The sequence below is a fragment of the Kryptolebias marmoratus genome, linkage group LG20, assembly GCF_001649575.2.
Source record: "Kryptolebias marmoratus isolate JLee-2015 linkage group LG20, ASM164957v2, whole genome shotgun sequence".
Lineage (NCBI taxonomy): Eukaryota > Metazoa > Chordata > Actinopteri > Cyprinodontiformes > Rivulidae > Kryptolebias > Kryptolebias marmoratus.
This window is the reverse complement of record NC_051449.1, coordinates 10,222,958-10,244,830: the sequence shown is the minus strand read 5'-3', so window position 1 is coordinate 10,244,830 and position 21,873 is coordinate 10,222,958. Positions and strand designations below refer to the sequence as shown.

The window sequence follows — 21,873 nt, the reverse complement described above, 5'->3', positions numbered from 1 at the left end:
CCACACACACACACACACACACACACACACACACACACACACACACTCACACCTCCGTCCCTCCACCCCTGTCGACTCTACAATGCGTCAATGCTTCCCCCCTCCACCCCCTAGTTCCCTCTCTGTGGCGGTGCGCAGTCAATCAGTGGAGTGGAAATAAGACGCACCTCCTCATTATCTGGATGGCAGGAAGCGCCCCCCCCTGTCGCGTCCCGTCCGACACCAAAAGCACGCGCAGGGGGGAGAAGCTGTGGGCCGGCTGAAAAAAAAAATATATATATATATACTAAACAATAAAAGCCCTCAGATTCAAACGGATTATTGGGGAAACTAACTTCCAAGTTCATTCCGTTGTTTTCCTTGTTCCTCAGCTGACGCAGGCGCTTCCTGGGTAAGTCACAGGTAACACACCTGCCCACAGGTAGAGTCCTGACTCCAACATGGCCTCCAGGAACCACCGACGAGCTCCGGGAAAACAACAACAACAAAAAAAAAAATTAAGATAAAACCTTTTTTACGCCACTATTGGAGGAGTTGTCAAATAGATAGGCTTACAATCCACTATAACTGTAAACCACTGTAAGCCTAATTTTGAAAAAATCCAAATCATTAAAATACACCATGATATCCTGTAAACAAGAGGTGGGCGGAGCCTAGGTGTAAGTCCCGCCCATTACAAACATCTGCCCAGGCAACTGTGGAGGACAACCTTTTGAATAAACAGATGAGAAAGGAAGCAAAAACGTCAAAATAAAGAATTAGTTTGTTTTATATTTGTGACAGATTAACCTTTAACATGTTCAGATCAGGGCCAGAATCTCTAACACCTTCATGTTCTCTGAGGAGGGTATTTTCTTTCTATTTGTCATATTGGTATTCCCACTTTTTTTTTCTTTTTTTTTAAAAATTCTTTCAAAAACATAATTTACTGTCTCAATCCCCCGCTAATAAGAACAAAAATAATGATAATTAAGGGCACATATTTTATTATGAGATGCAAACTTGTAGGTCCATTGGTTTTAATAATCCAGAAGCTTTAGGAAAGCAGTTAAATGTGTGAGAACTAAACAAACCTTGGTTGTTTTATTTTGCCTTCACATTTAGGTAAAAGTACATTAAGTTAGTTTTTGAGTGATTGTTTACCCTCTTGGCAAAGTAATTTGATAGTATGTGAAAGGATTAAGAGAAAGAAAGCTTGCTGTAGCTGTAAATGTGGCCTAAAATGTATTAAAAGCTTTTTTTAATTTAATTAAATAAGACAAAATAACCAAGTTGGTCATAATTCATTAAAATAACCATCCAATTGTGAATAAATGTAAGTGGTAATGATATGTGGACCTGAGGTAAGCGGCTGTAACGTGAATGACAGGATCTTCAGGAAGCTGCAGGTGGACAGCAGGGACTTTCCTTCTCGCTGTCCTGTCAGACACTCAGACGTTGTTCAGTTGTCCTGCTGCTGGACTCATCAGCCTTTCCCAGTCTGAGACATCCATTAGGCTGGCGAGCAGTCACCCTTGGTAACATCTGTGACCTCAGATACCATTAAGCATTGTCTTCTGCTTGCCCACGTTTCGGGCCGATGACATCTTGGCCCTGGGTTTTTCCTGTCCCTCGTGGATCCACTCTGCTGTGCATCAGTGGACACTTTGTAACTTCTTCCCAATCTGATGAGCGTCAGCGACAGTTTCTCCAAGGCTTTCGAAAATGTCTTTTGCGTTGTGTCAGAAACTTCCAAAAAAGTTTTACACAAAGATCAGGTTATTATCTCATTTTATGTGCCTTAAGGATTATAAAATGAATTTTAAAAAGATAGATTTTTCTGCTTGTAGAGATGAAACAAGTTACTAAACAAATTATTTGTTTACTGTTAGAAAAGAGAATAGGCTCAGATTACCTCCTTTAACCACTTATAAAAACAAAAGGTACTTTAGAGGAAGAATGTTAGCTTGTATCATTTAACATCCATCTGTGCCTGCGTACTTATAGAATTTATGGAATCCTAAAAGTATAATCATTAAAGGCCCTCCCAGAGGAAATTTAGACTTGAAATAACTGGGGAAAAAATCAGGCATATTAATGAATTTTGCTCTACACTTATCTAATTTCGCAGCATGCACAGCTGCAAAAGTTATTATTGTTTCACCTTTGCTTCTCCTCCTTTCCAAAATACCTGTCATGAAACAGGTGATCGTAAACATTACAAAGACACAGGATGACAACGCGTGACTGAATTATTTAGGTATGCGTTTTATTTAAACACTCAAATTTGATGGAAGTACATGCTGTCTTAATTTAAGCTTTCTCTAAGGCTGTTGCGTTAGATTTAGCAATTCCTTGTTGGAATTGGGATCAGCTGGATTTTGTCACTGTGTGACTGAGAGTCTTTCATCAACACATGCTTTCAGCAATGCTTCCCTCTTCTGGCCAAAGTGGGTCATTACACGTGTTTCCTTCTACCCCAATAAGCGAACGTTTGTTTTATTTCCACAAGTTTCCAAATAGATTCAATTAAGGCATGTATTTATTTGCTTATCTATTTGAGGCTTTTCCTACTCTTTCTTTTGTTGCTCGTTGTTTTATTTGCACCATTACACCAAAATAATTTCCTAGGCTGCTAACTGGCAATGGCAATAAAGTGATTCTGATTGTTTTGACAGTTGTCAAACAAACAAAAGCCTCAGAATGTTACAATTTAAACCTCCCAGCTGAGACTAAATCTGATAGCTGACACATACATGTTGCACATTAAATCATTAAAGACTGGAAGTGAACAAACCGCCTTAGAAATGCTAAGTGAACTCTTACTCTAGGTGTCTAGTAGCTGTTTGTTATGCACTGATCACCCCTGCAGGTGGATGAGAGTAATAACACTGCTGTTCTGGCATTTGCAAGTTTGTATTTTTGTAATGTTGCTTCAAGATTGTGTAAAAATGCACTGATTAAAAAATACTCAAATATATGACTGAATATAAATATTTTCTTGCCTTTTTCTTTTGTTTTTGCTTGGAAATTTAGGAATCTGGAAAATTAAAAAAAAGAGTAAGATTTTTGAATATTAGTCAAAGCCACATTTATTTCTGAGCACGTTTAAAAACAACAGGTGTTGACCAAAGTGCTGTACACAAACAGGATAAAGTTCAGGAATGTACAAGTAAGAAATAATACATATTAATAAAAGAACAATATTAAATTACGATTAAAGTACAGGCTAAAAAAGAAATAAAAGATATCTCAACTCGGTTTGGTTTAAACACCAAGAAATGAAAATGAGACTTTTAAATAAGTTTTGGTGATGTCCGTATGTGAAAAAGCAGATTGTTCCACAGTTAAAAAAAAGCCAGGAGATCTGACAGTCCAGAAGTTATTTATACAAGTTTTATCATGTTTTATTTAAAAACTGTGGCATTGCTTTTACTGACGTGCGTGTCAAAGAAGTGACACACTTTCTGTGCCAGCAGAAAGGATCGCACAGCTGCACGGTCGCGTCGCAGTCGTCACTCAGGCTTTCTAATTGCACTGCCTAGCGACCGATACAGGTGTGTCCGGGATCCGCCCCGAAGCAATGTTCTGAGTCAAGCCCAGTCTGTTGGTGCGTACGGGCACGGACATGAAAGTGTTGTCTTATCTGTCTGTCTCTGTGTGTCATAAACCGGTTACCCGTGAGGTGGAAAAGACACAGAGAGAGGCAGAAAAATAAAAAAGACAAGGTGTGTCTGTAGCTTTTACTATTCAGTGAGTAATTCAAGACTGTTATGTGAAGAAGAAAAAAAAAGTCTCAGATAAAGGTGTGAACCAGAGTTAACGCTGTCCTTGGTTACAAGATACAACCTTATAAATATTTAATGAAATAAAAAGGATTTTTATTTTTAAATTTTTTGTAAAATGAGATCTAGCCATAAAACAGAGGCTCTGAGCTTTCAGTGAGATTGGGATCAAAAGTCAAACAGATAGCATGTTACGGCTCATTAGTTCGGGAATAGTTTTGGATTAGATAAGTTAAGAAAACAGAATCATTTACAGGTTATGTACATTTACTAAGTTAAAACACACATTCACCCAAAGAAAACTTACACATGCATCAAAGAGCCTTCAGTAACTTTCAGATAAGATTATAAAAGCTTCCAAATCTCCTTCAATGCCTTTTTTTCTTTTCTCATGAAGCCACATCTGATCTTTGACCCCCCTGTTAAAGCCATAAAGATACAGAGCCTGCGTGTTTCCATTATGGCAACTTTTGGTGGCACTGGTGGGTTTTTTTTTCGTTGTTTCACCTAACATTCTGCTAGATATCTGTAAATGCTTTCTACCTTCAGCACACATGCAGAGTATCCTCAAAACACCTCCTGTTTTTGTGCTGCTCACTCCTCTGGTATGTTCCAGAAAAAAAGAGAGTTCAAAGACCTGAGGAGGAGGCAACATCCGGCCCTGGTTATTACAGTAGATTTCATTAAAAAGGGCTCCTCAAAGCTCATTTTAAACCCAATTTCTTTAATGTTTTGCAATCCACGAGTTTAAAAAACAAGTAGTTCATGTTTTTATGACCTCTAACTGGGAACCTTTTCGACCCATTTTCTTTTGATTTGGTTGAAGCCGGTTGAAGGAGCGCCACCTTTCCCATATTGGAATAGAAAAGCGTGGAGGGCCCGAGGAGCCAGCTGTTAGAACACAACATTAATAAACAAGACAATGCGAGCTGCCTGCAGTCTACGAAACCAGCTGTCAGGATGTTCTCCCCCAGTTTAGTCAGTGGATGATGTCAGGATCAGCGTCTGGTAATAATTTAATACGTGTGTAAATGTCAGCGTGATTCACGATGTGTTCAGTCACTGGTAACCCGGGAGTTGGCCTCTTTCACTGCTGCTGAATAATCAAATTTACGTTAAGAAGCTTTTTGTGTCGCAAGCTGTACTTGTAGACTTTTTTTTGTGTTGCAGGTGCCTGAGAGGTGAAATTGTGTGTGCAAAAAAACCAAACAAACCAAAATCTGCTCTCTGTGACCAGCGAACGTAGCAGGACACACGAAAAGCAAACATGAAGTTAAATATTAAATCCAAGAGGCTAAAGGAACCCTAATCAAAGCTTTTACTTTCTCTTTAGACCTGAACAGGCGTCCCAAAAAAAGAAAAAGGAAAGCTGTAAAGGATTGAGTTTAGCTCGTTTTGTGAGAGGCCAAAATAGTTTTTCTTTCTGCTAGTGTTAAAAAAGAACGCCCCTAGCCTTTTTTAACATATAAATTTCACATTTTCCAGCAAACCTCTGTACCCTAGTATTCGCTCAATTTGACTTGGCATGAGAACTGTGACTTGGAAACTTTTACATGTTTAGTCTTGCGGTATCTTTGTTAAGAAAACGGATCGTTAAAAACAACAAGATAAAGCAAAGCCTCTCAGTGGGCGTGCCTCCTGGTGTGTCTTTGGCACTGGTGGCTTTTAAAGAAACTATTACAAAAACTATATGACTATATGACATTAACTAATGAATGATACACTCATATTTAGCACGGTCTGAGTAACGGTGAGCTGACATTTAACGAGTGGGAAGGAGACAAAGAAGCATTTCAAAGCGTAATAAATGGAAAGTGGCGTTGATTCTGTTTTTACCTGCGGCAGTGTCTCGCCATCCTCTGTCTAATCCATCCCCTCTGCTCTCACACCTCGCTGTGATTTTGTGACCTAACTGTGCAAAGGTGGGTCATGGATTGTGGCTAAAATGCACCAGAGGGGCAAAACGTCAGCAGAATCTAATTTTGTTTCCTTCCCTGGTAAACTGAAAATCTTTAGTCTAAAAAAGAATCCAATGAGTGGAGCTTTAGTTTGGAGATTCTTGTATCTTCTTGGTTTTTTTTTTACAATCTTCTTCTGCACAATCAGTTAAAATCCCTCTAAAGTCAGGCCTATTGTTAGAACTTATGTCAGCATTTTTATACTGGACCCACCCCTTCACTTTTTAAAGTTTACACACCCTTACTAGTGCCGTGCGCAGACAAAGGAGAGTTATATGTCAGCCATGTATGCGGAAAGAGAAAGGAAAGTAAATAATAATTAAAGAAAAAAAACAAACCAAAACAAAAACACCTTTTACTCGCTCACACTTGGTTGGCAGCTCAAGAGAGGGCTCAGAAACACCAAACACTCACACTGACCCTGTTTGACCTCAAGAATGTTGACCTCGGGATGACAGATTCTTCGTGGAGCCATTATCTCCTCTCACGCCACTGCGGGTGAAATGTGTTGGCTGCTGCAGCCATTAATTTGTTCCAACTGGATTTGGCCGCCAAGGCTTCAACTAAATAAAACCTTTTGACACCGTGGCCGTTTGGGTTGTGGGAACAAATAAAGAACAGAGCGAGAACTATTTAGTCAAAAAAAAACAAAAAAAACATGACAATTCCCTGTTATTCCGGTCTGTGTGTGGGGTCTGCTTGATGCCAAAATATCTCAAGCACTACTGGTCAGATTTGAATGAAACTTCCAGGAAATTATCATTAGATATTTCTCTACAGCTGATTAACTTTTGGAGCCAGCCCAATTCAAGATGGCCGCCACAGCCATCTGAACTTAGAAAACGCAAAAAAATAATAAAGAAAATGGCTACAACTCAGCCAATTTTAGAGCTATTAAGCTAGAATTTGGCTTGGTTGGAGCTGGGAGTTTTTCACAGCACATACTCCCAAAGGCTCCAAGAGCTTTGCATAAAAAGTTAACATAAACTGCTGATCCTTTCATTTGAACTATCTGTGATAAAGGCAGCTATGGAGGAGGTGCAGAACGCATTAAATAAAAAATAAAAAAAAGAAAAGAAAAGGCAATAACTTCATACAGCTTTAGCACAACTAATTCAAATGACTGAGACGTTCTGATAAAGGTTGAAGCCATTTTGCCAGTGTTAAATGGTGAAATGGAGCAGATGGGTTGTTTGGCGGATAATTAGTGTTTCATCACAGCTCGGTCGACTAGTTGTTGCTGCACTAAAAGGAATTCAGCCTAATCTGAAACACAGGGCAGACGTTCCCACACACAGGGCTGCAGTGTTTCGTAAACACGGGCAAGGTGTGGTTTGGGTCCCAAAAAAAAGCAGGCAGCTTCCGTCTATTCAGCGCAGAGCGCGCAGACTATTATCTGCGCAACAGGAGACGGGCGGAGGGAGGCGCGCGCACCGTCCGCTGTTCGGGACAGCAGAGCAGGGGAGAGAGAAAAAAAAAACAGAAAAAGAAAGATAGGGGAAGAAAGACGACAAAACTATTAAAACAACAACAACAAACTTTACGAAAACAACCAGCGGAGCCATGAGCATGTACGGCTCCAACAGCCGTCTGCACACTCTGGGGCAGAGGAGCAGCTCCCGGCCGGATCTGACCTACAGGAACGACGTGTTCCTGAGTGGAAACGGCTACCAGGCCGACATGCCACCGATGGACGGGGGCTACAGCAACTACCAAACCACCACTTTCACCAGGAGCTCCATGCACGGTGGTGGTGGAGGAGGCGGCGGCGGATGGACCAAGCAGTCGTTTCATCAAGCAGTGAAGTAAGAGCGCACAGATATATACCTGTTGTAGGCCCCAGGAAAGGGAAATTAAGGGAAATGATGTGATAGGGCTGTAAACTTCCTGTTTTATTCTAATGTGTATCTGCTGAACTGCTGAAAAAAACAAACAAAGAAAAAAAAATGTCCTTGACAGCACAGCAGTGTTGACCTGTGATGTCAGTTAAATATTTCTCAGGTCTGTCCTAACCAAAAATTTGCTACAAGAGTAATTTTCCTGCTTGTTCTAGTGGAACATATCAGAGTAATCCTAGTTTTTATTTATTTATTTTTTTTATTCCTAATCCATTGCCTAAAATGTGATTGAAAAGCTTGCTGTTTTGTTTTTACATTTTCTACATATTTTCTTAACCTTTTTTTTTTTTTTTTACTTTTCTAACCTTTTTAGCCCAACTTTCAAATTCACAGAACAACTGTGCAGTTGGATTAAAAATCCAACTACTCAGTATTTTGAATATGTCGCAATGCTTTAACTTTGAAAAGCTTTGCTGCTTTCCTGTTTAGGCTTTAGATGGTGATCATTAACACAAATAAAAATACGTCTCAGTAACCCATTGCCCATGATAACCGTATCTGTTTTGCAATCACTACTTTTGTTTTATTTGTACAAATGAAAACAACATCATTTTCTCTTTACGTGCAGTGTGCATGGTGTTCAAGAGAAAGCGATGTTTCTGACAGGCCGATGTCAGGAATACCTGGAGAAAGCAAATCTAGTCCTCAACAGTGTAAGTAAAACACGTATCACACTCAACATAACTGACTTCTAAAAACAAAAAGAACTAGCTTTTTTGGAGGATTTTTTTTTAAAGGGCACACATAGACAACAGTATCCTTTCTGTTTTACAGGGAGGCCCCCCCATTGAGGCAGAAAAGTTTTTGGTCTTGGCTGCAGAATCAATTGACAAGCTGATATTTTGCGGCAGAGAGCTCCAAGAGATGCGCATTCAAAGTGACGTTTTCAAAAAGTAAGACAAAACACAGCCTTCCATTGTGCATTTATGGGACTTCAGACCCAAAGAGCGCTTTCAAGCGGCACAATTAGGGTTCCGCTTTGAAGATTTACTGAGTGCTTTCCTTATTTGTGCATCTCCGCAGTGTCGAGAAGTTTCAGCAGTGGCTCGCTGTTACCCAGCAGAAACTTTCCGGATTTGGGACTATGAGAGTGAAGAGAGTCAGTGTGGGCAGCGAGGGGGAGAGGCTCTATAACAACGCCTTGGCCTGGATCACCCAACAAAAGGTGAGCTCTTTCAAGAACATAAAGCGACCTTTTGCTAAACTACTCTGTCTGGTTTGAAAGGCCTTTCTCCACAAAACAAGTTGAACAAAACTGTTCATTCTTGCTTCTTACTAACAAGTCATTGTTTTGCTTTTGCACCAGCATCTTTATTTGCTGCGTTTAGTGACCGTGCCACCAGTAAATGTGAGCTAAATCGGAGATCAAACAATGATTAACTTCTAGGCCCTGGCTGAGTTTTTTTTTTTTTTTTGTACCTGCATGTGAATAAAATCCAATAAACTAGTGTGCAGTGGGAGGTGGAGGGGGTGAGGCGTTTAGCCTATCACTTATCCTACCCTAAAGTAACCGAAACCATCTGGGCTTGCTGCCAAAATCTGATCCAAGAGTGAAAGAGGCCAGCAGAAACTCAGGAGGATTAAAACAAAAGAACAGGACGGAGAGCCTTTTGCCATTTCAGGAAGCTCGCAGAGACAAGAGTTTAAAGAGAAAATGTAGAGGGAAGGAGCAGCCGTAATACAGGAGCTTTTGGAAGCTAAAGAGAAAGGAGTGTGATATGTTACACTCTCCTTGGAGTCAGTTCTTGAGGAACAGGACAGCTCATTCGACCTCTAGCACTTTCATGGGAAAACGCCCTTCTACACTCACATACTCCTCAACGCTCCACCTTCCCAGAAACACACCCTGTTATTCTGTCACCACTGTCAGCCTCGCCCATCTGAATCTCATCAGTCATGTTTATACTGTTACGGCATGTTTCACAAGTTGTACTTTAAGTACAAACTAGAGAACTACTACTCGACGCTCTATCGATTTACATTATTGATCATTCAGACATCTTGAGGGTAACTCTGTTGATGTTTTGCAGTCAGACGTTACCCTCGTTACCAGAATTCATGCTTCTCGCCTGTAGCTGCAGGCAAGAATTCTTGAGGGGAAAAGGGAGTGGCGAGAGAACAAAAGCCTTGCGAGAGACGGGGTGAAAAATGTATGCAGAGTACAGAACAGGGACGGGCTGAGGTTATTTGTTGGCAAAACTCCTATCAGTGTGGAGGGCTGCAAACAAGGAGGACATAGTTGAAATAGTTTCCTGCTTAATAATAGCATAATGATTATATGCTGACACCTAGAGGGCAAAATAAATAATAAACAAGACAGACAGAAACTCATTAAAGGGAATATCCTGAAACTACTGACATTTGCATAGTCTAATAAAAGACTAATGAAACCTGTAAGTACAGCAAAAACAATTACTTTATTACTCTCAAAAATATTATTTGTGTTCTAAAATCACTATCCATCTAATTCCTTTGCTTTAAACTTTGATTTATGCCTGCTGCATAATGGTGGTCCTCAGAAGAAAAAAAAATGAATTAACATTGGAGCAAAGCAGTAAAGACAGAGTCTGGAGTTTAGAAAACTTGTCTGTACTTTCAGATGTGGTCATGTTAAGTAAGCTGTTCTCCAAAGAAATGTGAAAAACAATATCCAAAGCACTAAGCTGTTGTTTTGCACCTTCTAGCGTATCATTGAGACATCTCCATGGGGAGAAGACACTAACACCATAGACAGCCAGATTACAGCCCACAACAAATTTCACAGCTCCCTCCATAGAAGCCAAGAAGTAGAGCGTGCCAAAAATGAACTGGTAAGCATTTTGTTTCTGCCTTTGTTCCCTGTTGCCTCAATTTTTTTTTTCTTCATCTCGGTTTTGCCCTGATGTAGTTTCTTAAGGGGATGGTTGTCTACACAACATGGGAATTAAGGCCTGATATTTTACTTTTTTAGATGTCAGTGGGTGATAAGTACCACCTCACCACCCTGGACCAAGAATGGGACAACCTGCAGGTAGAGCAAAAAGTCTTCCTGAAGTTTTGTGCATCATTACCTTTTATTACGTTTTTATTCTCTTCATAAATTAGCTTTATTTTTGTGACAGAAAATGTCCCACGCTCGCTTGAATCAGCTACGGGACCTCCAGAACATCATTGATGAGATTTCTCAAGCCATCATGTGGGTGAATGAAAAGGAGGAAGCGGAGCTTGTGTTTGACTGGGGAGATAACGACATCGACCTGTACATCCCCAAGAAGCAGGAGAGCTACTCTGTGAGAATCTCTGACTGAGTCCTTTCTTTCTTTACGTCTATTGGTTGTCGAAGCCTGCGGTGTGACATTTGTGGCTCTTTGATTTCTGTTTATCCAACAGAAGCTGATGAGGGACTTGGAGGAGAAGGAGAAGGATCTAAACAAACTGAAGCAGAAAGCAGATGGCCTCTTGAGCAACAACCATCCTGCTTCAGATAAGATTGAGGTATTGTAATGTATTCTGGAGTTCCTCCTTTATCTAAAACAGCTTGTTTTCTTGGTTTTGTATTGACTGTGTGCTCCCTCAGGCCTACATGGACACCCTACAGACCCAGTGGAGCTGGCTTCTCCAGATCACTAAGTGCATTGATGTTCATTTGAAGGAGAACTCTGCCTACAGCCAAGTTAGTTCCCCAACCTGATCTTTGTCTGAATCAAGTCCTGTGTCCTTTACCTTTTAACGTAAACCTTATTTTTATGTCTATCACCAGTTTTTCAAGGATGCGAATGAGACTTACGCTAAACTTCAGAAACAACACGAGGCAATCAGAAACAGATTTGTCTGTAACAAGAGCACCACGCTGGAAAACCTCGCTGATCTCCTGAAAAACCTGGAGGTATCATTACATTCTGTTCCTTTTAGGTCCAACACATACCTTTGTGCGTTTCCCTGCTGCTGTTAAGATGCATAAAATAAAGTAATTATTTTGTTAGGTGGAGTAGCTGTTGAAAATTTACATCTGATGAACTAGTTAGAAGATTTTTAATGAAATTCATCAACGTGTCTGGATTTATCTTGTTGAGTTTGATACTTGGACTGATAAGAAAATTGAACTTGTCAAGGTTTTTGTGCCAGTAACTTAGTTGAACTCCTTTAAAATGATTTGGCTGTTCTTTTTTTTTTTTAAACCCAGTCAGAGAAACAACGGATCATGGAAAACAAGAGACAGGTCCAGAGTCTGGTCAGCAAGTCAAAGTCGATTGTCAGACTGAAACCTCGCAACCCCGAGGAGAAGTCCAACAACCCCATCATGGTTCAGGCTTTGTGTGACTTTAAACAGGACCAGGTGGGACATGTGATTCTTCTCTTCCTCACACACCTAATTAGACATAGAGTCACTGAGTGTGAAAGGAAATATCACAATCCAAACTCAGTAGAATATTTTGTGTTTCAGAAGGGTATATTAAAAGGGAATGAAGGAATTCTGAAAGACAACTCACAGCGCAGCAAGTGGCTTGTGACAGGACCTGGAGGTCTCGACATGTTGATTCCCTCCGTGTGCCTGCTCATCCCACCTCCAAACCCACTCAGCATCGGACTTGCCAACAAGTAAGAACCATGATGATGGAGACGAAGGCAAATCAAACATAATATGAGAAACTCTTGTTTGACTAAAACATACAAAACCTGTTTTAATTTAATTTAACTAATTTTTTTGAGGCAGATTTTATGTTTTAGGTTTTGTTGTATCAAAACTTATAATATTTTTATTATATTACAGTACAAGGAATGTGGTAAATTATGTCTTGCCATTTCTTCTTTTATGTCCAGTAAATGAACATTGAGCAGTAAATGATTATGTGTCCTGTTTTCAGAAATGAGCAGTATTATGAAGCTATCCTGGGTGTTTGGAATCAGCTCTACATTAACATCAAAAGTCTCATCTCATGGCAGTATTGCCTCAAAGACCTGCAATACATCAACTCCCTCACTGCCAGTATGGTAAGAAGTCACACGTTACTCCCCTAAATCATGAAAGTAATTTTGAGTTTGCTTCCATTTCCATTTTTTAACTGGAATACTGTCTCATGCTTAACGTAACCCGTGACTTTCTGGCAGCTTGCCAAGATGCGTCCTGACGAGTACCGCAGTATCATCAAAAGACTGGAGACTCACTACCAGGAGTTCCTGCGTACCAGTCAAGGTTCTGAAATGTTTGGAGAAGAAGAACGGAAAACCATACAGGGTCAATTTGACAAAGCCCAACAGCACTATGATACACTGATTATCCAACTGCCTACTTACGGTGAGTAGAAAACATTTTTGTCTTACTTTTAAACAAATGTTACAAACCGACTGATAATATTTGTGCATTGCAACACTGCCTAAAGATCAGCAATGAAAGACCTTCAATAATTGACTTACATTTCTTAAATCTTCCACTAGTCAAAGGGGATGTTGTTAAAGGGGAAGAAGAGGTGGTCACAACTGACACTTCAACAGTAATTAAGGTCACCCAGACCCCAGTGACCCAAGGAAAGCCACCCTCTCAAACCACTTCCACCTCCGACACTTCCACCTCCATCACTTCCACTAAGGCCTCTTCCACTTCAGCCACTGCCGCTTCAGCCACTTCCACTTCTGCCCCTTCCACCTCAACCAGTTCCACTTCAGTCAGGTCCACCATCAGCCTCACATTGCTCAGCAATCTGCAAGAACTTCGACGCCGGCTGGAAATGGCTGAATCAGGCCTCACCAGTCATCTCCACATTCCTCTGGGGGAAAACAGTGTGCACCAGTGCACGGTGCACATTCAAAAGATGCAGGTATGAAATATTACATTTGTTTAAGTTATTTTCTAAAGCTGACCATGACAATTGATTTTAAAAATCATGAAATTCCTAACCACACATAATTTGACTGAATAGTATTTAATGTTTATTTCCAGAGTGTGCATCAAGATCTGGAGGCGCTTCATGACGATTACCTCTCTATGAGAGAGATGATTACAAAGCAGCTAAAAGGGATTCCTTCAGACTCAGAACAGGCCAAGTTTCTGCGCTCTGAACTAGAAATCATCAACCAGAAACTGGGAGGCCTGCAGGGTCTCTACGCAGCCTACGTTCAAAGGTTCACTATATTAGACCACATACCATTTTTTAAATAATTTAATAATTTATTTGCAAAATCTAAAAGCTAAAATCAGATTAATGACTTTGCCTGTTGTTCTAATATGATGACTGTGCATCTACAACAGACTGTCTGCTCTGAAGGCCTTGCTTCAAAGCCTTATGCAGGCTGAGGATATCATTAAAGTCCACGAGGCTCGTCTTACTGAGAGAGAAACCAGCTCCCTGGACCCTCTAGAACTGGAAAACCATCGAAGCACACTAAAGGTCTTTATGAAGTCTTTTCAGACTAGATTTGATTTACAAATACATATATCTTTTAGCAATTAAAATACAGGAAATATACATAGTTATTGAATTTTACTATTTTTGCTGCGATATATATTTTAGTCCATGTAAAATTTAGATAAATATAGTTAAGAAATAGGTATTTTTTAATTTCCCTCTTTATTTAACCACTGTTTACTTGCTAACATTATCGTTTTGCAAGTATGACATATTGGTTTATTGGTTTGTAAATCAATAAACAAAAAAACTCAATAGTTTAAATAATGTTCTCAGCCTCAACAGTAAACTGAATATTGACAGAATAACAGTCAGTTATTCTAATATTATAAACGGTTTTGTTTGAATGTAAATCAAACAAGTTTATTGTATGATTTTATATTAAAGCACTTGAAGAATGAACTGGAACAAAGACGTGACCTGCTGACATCTATGGACTCGGAGCTGGCTAAAGCTGTTCACTGGAACAGTCAGATTTCAGAGCCCTTCCACAAGTGCGATGTTGATTTGTCCAAATATTCAGAACTGGTGAACCAGATGGGTGATCGTTGGCGTCGCATCCAAACACAGATTGACAACAGGTACAATCGGCTGCTCAGTAAACATGGACATCACGTCATTGCTGGTAAAAAATACTAATGCATCCTTCCACCCCTTCCTCTTCCTCTTCCTCTTTCTACCTCAGAATGTGGGACTTGGACAAACAGAAGAATCATCTAACACAATATCAACAGAACAAAACTTCCACGGAGAACTGGATAGACAATGCCAGGAAACGCCAAGACAACCTTCAGATGGTTAAAATCAATGATGTCCAGATGTTAATGGATCACCTCAGCCAACAAAAGGCATGTGTTTTCCCATTTCCACAATCCTACTGTTTTCAATTAAAACATCCAAATAGCTTTCAAATGTAGATGTACAGGACAGGAGTTACAATCAATAAGAGCATGTAAATAGACTTCAGAAAGTAATCTGAATCAGTTTTTGTCACCGTGTGCATCAAATGTGCAAAGTGCTAACAATTGTTCTGAAGATACATTCTAAAAATAAAAATAGAGAAAATAAAAAACATTTTGTTAAAGGAAAGCTTATAAATTCTCACAAATGCTCCCCCCCCAACAGGTTCTTAACAATGAAATTAAAGGCAAGAAGGAGAAAGTAGAGACTGTGCAGAAAAATGCAGACACCTGTGCTGCCTCTATTAAGGTCAGTACATGGTTTTTAATCAACATTTTGAAAAGTCATGTATTGTCAAGATGTCATGATCAAGTATGGTGCTAATGGTATTGTGTTGGGTGTTTTCAGGACTATGAGCTGCAGCTGGCTTCTTACAGTTCAGGACTGGAAACTCTGCTTAATGTTCCCATTAAGAAAACTGTACTGCAGTCCCCCGCTACTGTGGTCAGACAAGAGGTATTAGTTGCGATCTTTCTTTAAGTTATTCTAATTTATTTTATAAACAGTAATAATTGTCATTATTATTTAGTTAGGATTTGTTTGTTAAACTTAAAAGGTGGTTGCTCAATTTGATTTATGACTAATTAACTCCAGAATTTGTTCACCACTTAGGCTGCTGATGTCCAGGCCCATTACATAGAGCTCCTTACCCGATCTAGTGATTACTATAAGTTCCTGGGGGAGCTGCTGAAGAACATGGAAGAATTGAAGGTTAGCACTGGATTTGTTTGTGTCAACCAAAAATAAATTTTTTTATACATAAATGTAAAAAAATAGTTTTATCTCACAGTATGAAAAAAATGAATGACCTATTTTTTTGTTGCTGATTTTGTTCTCAGTTAAGAAACACCAGGATTGAGATGCTAGAAGAAGAATTAAGGCGTCTGAAGGATGACCTCAAGGATCGAAATCTGAAAAATAAATCTCTGGAAGATGCTTTGGCCCGCTACAAGTTAGAGCTCAGTCAGTCAAAAGATGAACTCATTACTATGGAGGAGGTGAAGAGAACCACAGCAATGCAAGTTAATGCTGCCAAGGAGAACCTGGGAACCACACAGAGTCAGATTCAAGATCTTAACGACCAGCTGACCCGCCTTAAATACCAGCTGGATGAGGAAAAGAGGAAAAGAAGACTTGCAGAAGAGCGTTATAACAGCCAGCAAGAAGAGTATGAGGCAGCTGTTCGCCGCAGACAGAAAGAACTAGAAGAGGTTAACTGGGTGAAGATTGACTTAGAGAAGGTTGTGAAGGACAAGGAGCGAGAAATTGAGAGGCTGAAGCAACAGCTAGAAGAGGAAGCAGCACGCCGAAGAAATGCTGAGTCAGATATCTCAAAGGTAAGAACACAGTGCACCCAGGAGATCAATCAACTTAAACAGACATACGAGTCAGAGATCCACGTTACCAAGACCACCATTCTGAAAGCATCACAACAGAAGGAGAAAGATACAGCAGATCTGAAGCTGCAAGTTGAGAAACTCACTGCTGAGAAGAGGAAACTAGAGGAGGAACTCAGGAGACTGAGCCAGTCCATTGCTCATATTGAAGGACAGAAAAATAAGGCAGAACAGGAAATTAGCCAGCAGAGGGCCTCAGTGACTCAGGAGACAAGGATTCGCAGTGAGCTGGAGGTGCAGTTGAGAACACTGAAGCAGCAAAGAGAAGAGACTGAACTCAAATTGAAGGAGGCCAACAAAAATAATCAGGAAAAGTCCAGACAGATCAGCCTGCTAACATTTAACCTGGAGGAAGAAGGAAAGAAGAGGAGAGCACTAGAACTGGAAATTAATCACCTGAAACAAGCTGAAGCTGAGCTGAAGTTAAAGAACACTTCCTATCTTCAAGCAATTAACAAACTTAAAGTGATTGAGCAGGAGATCCGTGTCACTCGAGAGGAGCTGGAAAAGCAGACAAGTGAGAAAACCAAGGCTGAGCAGAGTTCTGCCAAGCTTCAGAGCCGTATCCGAGAACTTCAGTGCTCTCTGGATGGGATGGAAGCTGAGCTGGAAAAGCAAAAGAAGGAAACACAGGAAGAGTTTACTCGTAGAAAGCGAATGGAGGCTGAGGTGGAAAGAATGACACGTACTTGCAAAGAGTACACCACTACTATTACCTCACTGAAATCTGTTCAGATCGAGGCCTCAACCTCCGGCAGAAAGTATGAGCAGGATATCAGGGCTCTCAATGAGGCACTGCACAAGAGCACGAGAGATCATAAAGTCACCAAAGAAGAACTGGCAGCAGTGAGAGATGAACTAAAAACACTACAACAAAAGCTCCAACAAGAACAGCAGCAAATTCACGAGCTTAACCAACAAAATGAAAGCCTTTATAAGACCATATATATACCATATTCATATACTTATAACACAAATATTCATACTGCTGCTAGCATGGTTGTTTATATGTGCTTGTATGTAGTCCATGGCTGTTATGATCACAATGTTTGCATTTGATTGACCGTTCACTTACTTATCAAGCACTTTTCTCATGTATGCATGCATTTCACCTTTTCAACATGCCATATTAACAATCACATAAATGAATACAGCACACTAACTAGCATGTAAGAAATGTATACAAAAATACAGTAGAAAGAACCAGACTCCTTTTTCATCTGTAAATATTCTGTGCATCAAAGTAATATATATTTCAATGCTCTGTTCTCCTATTTCTCCACAGACTTCGATGATGGTACACGAGTCCCAAAGCCAATACAAAGAGCTGCTGCTGCAGAGGGATAGCTTGCAATCCAAACTCAAGCTAATGGAGCAGGACAAGAACAGTCTACAGCGATTAGAAGACGAGCTTGCTCGCATCAAGCTCACTCTAGAGACTGAGATTCGTAACAAACAAAGGCTACAAGATGAAAAAAATGCAATAGCTAAAGAGTTCAACTCTATGAAGACCCACTTTGAGCTTAAAGAAACCCAAATTAGACAGTGTGAATCAGATAGAGACAAGGCTGATCGAGACAGAATGTCCTTGAAGAATGAGATTGAGAGGTTGATGAGGGAGTTGAAAAGTGTTGAGGAGAGGTACAGAAGCCGTCTGTTAAGCTCAGAACAGGAGGTATCCGATTTGGCTCTGAAGAGAGAGTCCCTTGAGAAAGAAATACAGAGATTAAAGCAGAGACCCACTACATCGTGCAGGCAGACCCAAACAGATGAGAAGGTCTCAACAATTGATCCATCAAAGCTTGTATTTGATGGGGTGCGCCGCAAAGTCACAGCCCATCAGCTTTGTGACTGTGGTATAATCAGTAAAGCTACCCTTGATGAGCTCCTAAGAGGAAAAAAGACTGTGGACGAAGTTGCAGTGGGCATCCAGCTTAGTCTGAAGGGTACTGGCATTATTGCAGGAATGACAACAGGTTCTCAAGGGAAAATGCCATTCACTGAAGCCAAACACAAAAATCTCCTTAGCCCTGAGAGTGCCATTATGCTCCTGGAAGCTCAAGCAGCAACAGGCTACATAATGGACCCTGCATTCAATGACAGGATGCCTGTAGATGCAGCCTGTTCTAGAGGGATTGTGGACACAGAAGACAGAGATGTCTTGTTGAAAGCTGAAGCAGCTAGCACAGGTTTCAAAGATCCATACACAGGCAAGGTGTTGTCAGTAGGACAGCCCTACAAACAAGGTCATGTAGACAAAGAAACAACCATCCGTTTGCTGCAGGCTCAAGAATCTGTTGGAGGCATACTGGACCCAGTTCTGAGTGTGTTCCTCCCAAAAGACCTGGCCTTGGATCACAATCTTATAGATGAGGATCTCTATAGGTCATTGAATAACAAACCAACCTGCTACCTAGATCCAGCATCAGAAGAGAAGATCACTTATTCTGACCTCAGAAGGAAGTGTACAGTTGAGCCAGTGTCTGGTTTGCTTCTGCTTCGTGGTCCAGAAAAGCCTATGACAGTGAAAGGTATTTGTGGTGAAGTCTCTGTGTCAGAGCTTATTAAGTCTGAACTGCTTGATGAAACCGACCTGCAGAAGCTCAACCAAGGAAAGCTCTCATGCAAAGACATTGAAGACAAGCTAAAGCCCTATCTCTTTGGCTCTACTTGTATTGCAGGAATCTATGATGAGGCCAAAGACAGAATATTGCCTTTCTATCGTGCAATGAGTGATGGTCTGCTAATGAGAGGAACCACCCTGGAGCTTCTTGAGGCTCAAGCTGCATCTGGCTTCATTGTTGATCCGATTAACAATGTTTTCTTGACAGTGGAAGAAGCCTCAAAAAGAGGTCTTATAGGAAAGGAGTTTAAAAATAAGTTATTGTCTGCAGAAAAGGCAGTAACTGGTTACAAAGACCCATCTACAGGGAAGATAATCTCCCTTTTCCAGGCTATTGAGAAAGAACTTGTTGAGAAAGGTCATGGAATCCGGTTGCTTGAGGCTCAGATTGCCAGTGGTGGAATTATTGACCCAGTTGAGAGCCACCGTATTGATGTTTCTGTTGCCTACAAAAGGGGATATTTTGATGAGGAGATGAATGAGATCTTAAGCTACGAAGGAGATGATACTAAAGGGTTCTTTGACCCCAATACCAAGGAGAACTTGACTTACCTTCAACTAAAGGAAAGATGCATCACAGATCCTAAAACAGGGCTAATTCTCCTGCCACTCAAAGATAAGAATAAGCCCAAGAAGTCACAGGAGACCCGCACCAATGTCCTCCGCAAGAGGCGTGTCGTAATTGTTGATCCAGATACAGGACTTGAAATGTCAGTCAGGGAGGCCTACCACAAGGGGCTAATTGACTATGAAACTTTCCTGGACTTGTCAGAGCAGGAGTGTGAGTGGGAAGAAATCACAATCAAGGGGTCAGATGGGTCTTCACGTTTAGTGATTGTGGATAGAAAAACTGGAACTCAGTATGATATTCAAGACTGCCTGGACAAAAATATCATTAACCAAAAGTCTTTAGATCAGTATCGTGCTGGAACATTAACCTTGACCGAGCTTGCTGACCAAATTACCAGCAGAACCAACTGCAGTGAAATGACCATTGCAGCCAGCAACATTGATGACATGATCACCTGCAGCAGTCCCACCCAAGCCACACCATCTTCTCCTACTGTCCGTAAACGCTTCAATAGTATCTCTATTACAGTTTCCCCCCCAGGAATGTTGGATGACCAGAGCCCTGTGGCAGCCATATTTGACACAGAAACGTTAGAGAAGATAACTATTGATGAGGGGCTCAGAAGAGGCATTGTTGACACTATCACAGCCCAAAGGTTGCTGGAGGCACAGGCTTGCACAGGTGGTATCATCAACCCTGCTACTGGTGAGCGACTGTTGCTCGAAGATGCTGTCCATCAGAGCATTATTGATGAAGGCATGGCTGCCAAGCTGAAGCCTGCCCAGAAAGCTTACATTGGCTTTGAGGATTTGAAAACCAAAAGGAAGCTTTCTGCAGCCGAGGCAGTAAAGGAGACATGGCTGCCATATGAAGCTGGCCAAAGGTTTTTGGAGTTTCAGTACCTTACAGGAGGCCTGATAGAACCTAGCACTGGTCGTTGCATTACTATTGAAGAAGCTATCCGTAAAGGATGGCTGAATGGTCAAACTGCGCAGAAGCTGCAGGATACACACAACCACAAGAAAAACTTGACCTGTCCCAAGACGAAACTGAAGATTTCGTACAAAGAAGCCATGGACGGCTGCATGGTGGAGGACAGCAATAATATGAAGTTGTTGCAGGCCTCCTCCGTATCCAGCAAGGGAATCAGCAGCCCTTACAACGTCTCAAACCCAGGGTCTCGCTCTGGCTCTAGAGTTGGTTCCAAGAGCGGGTCTCGTAGAGGAAGTGTGGATTATTCCTCTACCTTCAGCTACAGCTTCTCATCCAGTAGTACCACCCATAGCTCCAACATTCACTCTTAATTCATATCAATTACACACCAACTACTTTGGTTTTTTACTACTTCCAGTTGTTTCATTTTCATTTTATTAAGAAAAAATTTAGCAGGGTTTGATTGCTTAAATTCTATCTCTTTTTTTAATTAATACATTTAATTGGTTGTAGTTTTCTTTAAGTTTAGTTTTATTTTGTGTTTCTACATTTAGTCATGAGTGCTATTCACAAACTTGTAACACCAATGAATATTTGTAATGGCTTATTTTGACGTACTTTGCTTTTAATATGTTCTTTTGTTGTTGTTGTTGTTGTTTTAAGTTTCATTATAACCTCAGGCCTAACATAGTCCTATGAATGATTCTGATTCTTAGTTTAATATACCATCATTCATACATATATATTTTTCAGAAAATTATGTCCTGTTATTCAGAATTGCAGAGGTTTTGCTATGGTCCTTTTGTTAAAGGACTGCATATAAGAAAAAAAATGTATGCCTTTTAAAATGTTCTTCTTTTTAATTACAAATAAAGTTGTCTTAACAGTTTAATGCATCGTTTTACTCATTCATTCTTTATTAACATTTTTCACTGAACATTTTACTTTAAAAGTTGATTATATTAGAAAAACAGTTTATAGTAGCAAGCAACAATTGTCATTTTAACATTTAAACAAAATAATACACTTGAATTTAAGTTAAGTATGTGCATCTCTGATTAATCCATCAATGCATAAAATAGCATATTTGATTTTTGTAAAAAACTATTATAAACCGACACAAACAGGGGTAAAGTTATGGATCACACAAGTGTATGATGTGAAATGATTTGTGTGTGTGTGGAGGGGTGACTGCAGGTTTGCACAGACATAGCTATTGATTTTATAATCCTAGACAATGTTACCTTATTTTATAAAAGTATAATGATAATAACAAGGAACATCATTAAAAAGAGAAAAATTCTGTTTTACATGGAGGAGAAGTACCAGCATTGAAGATGCAGCAGAAATGTTGGCAAAAGTTTTTGCTAATTGAAATATTTTGGA

At 40.3% G+C, this 21,873-nt stretch overlaps 1 protein-coding gene across 2 annotated transcripts; it reads left to right on the top strand.

Moving 5' to 3' along the window:
• Positions 1 to 7,086: 7,086 nt before the first annotated feature.
• LOC108239630 (desmoplakin-like) lies at positions 7,087 to 21,379 on the top strand. 2 transcript variants are annotated; one of them, XM_017422435.3, is made up of 24 exons: positions 7,087 to 7,527; positions 8,189 to 8,273; positions 8,395 to 8,513; positions 8,644 to 8,785; positions 10,305 to 10,430; positions 10,571 to 10,630; positions 10,722 to 10,889; positions 10,990 to 11,094; positions 11,177 to 11,272; positions 11,360 to 11,485; positions 11,783 to 11,935; positions 12,044 to 12,198; positions 12,465 to 12,591; positions 12,709 to 12,895; positions 13,036 to 13,415; positions 13,538 to 13,719; positions 13,847 to 13,985; positions 14,391 to 14,584; positions 14,689 to 14,851; positions 15,129 to 15,212; positions 15,312 to 15,419; positions 15,576 to 15,674; positions 15,803 to 16,765; positions 17,646 to 21,379. In XM_017422435.3, the coding sequence occupies exons 1-24, from the start codon at positions 7,286 to 7,288 to the stop codon at positions 20,856 to 20,858; spliced, it is 7,416 nt and encodes a 2,471-aa protein (XP_017277924.1). In that variant the 5' UTR covers positions 7,087 to 7,285; the 3' UTR covers positions 20,859 to 21,379. The 2 variants fall into 2 exon arrangements, with proteins under 2 accessions (XP_017277924.1, XP_017277923.1); XM_017422434.3 differs by having other exon boundaries at positions 7,088 to 7,527; positions 15,803 to 16,300.
• The last annotated feature ends 494 nt before the right edge of the window (positions 21,380 to 21,873 follow it).

Coding starts and splice junctions, on each gene's coding strand:
- LOC108239630 (XM_017422435.3), top strand. CDS start 7,286: ATGAGCATGTACGGCTCCAACAGCCGTCTGCACACTCTGGGGCAGAGG. Junction 8,514..8,643: donor CAAAGTGACGTTTTCAAAAA/GTAAGACAAAAC, acceptor GCATCTCCGCAG/TGTCGAGAAGTTTCAGCAGT. Junction 10,631..10,721: donor AAGAATGGGACAACCTGCAG/GTAGAGCAAAAA, acceptor TTTTTGTGACAG/AAAATGTCCCACGCTCGCTT.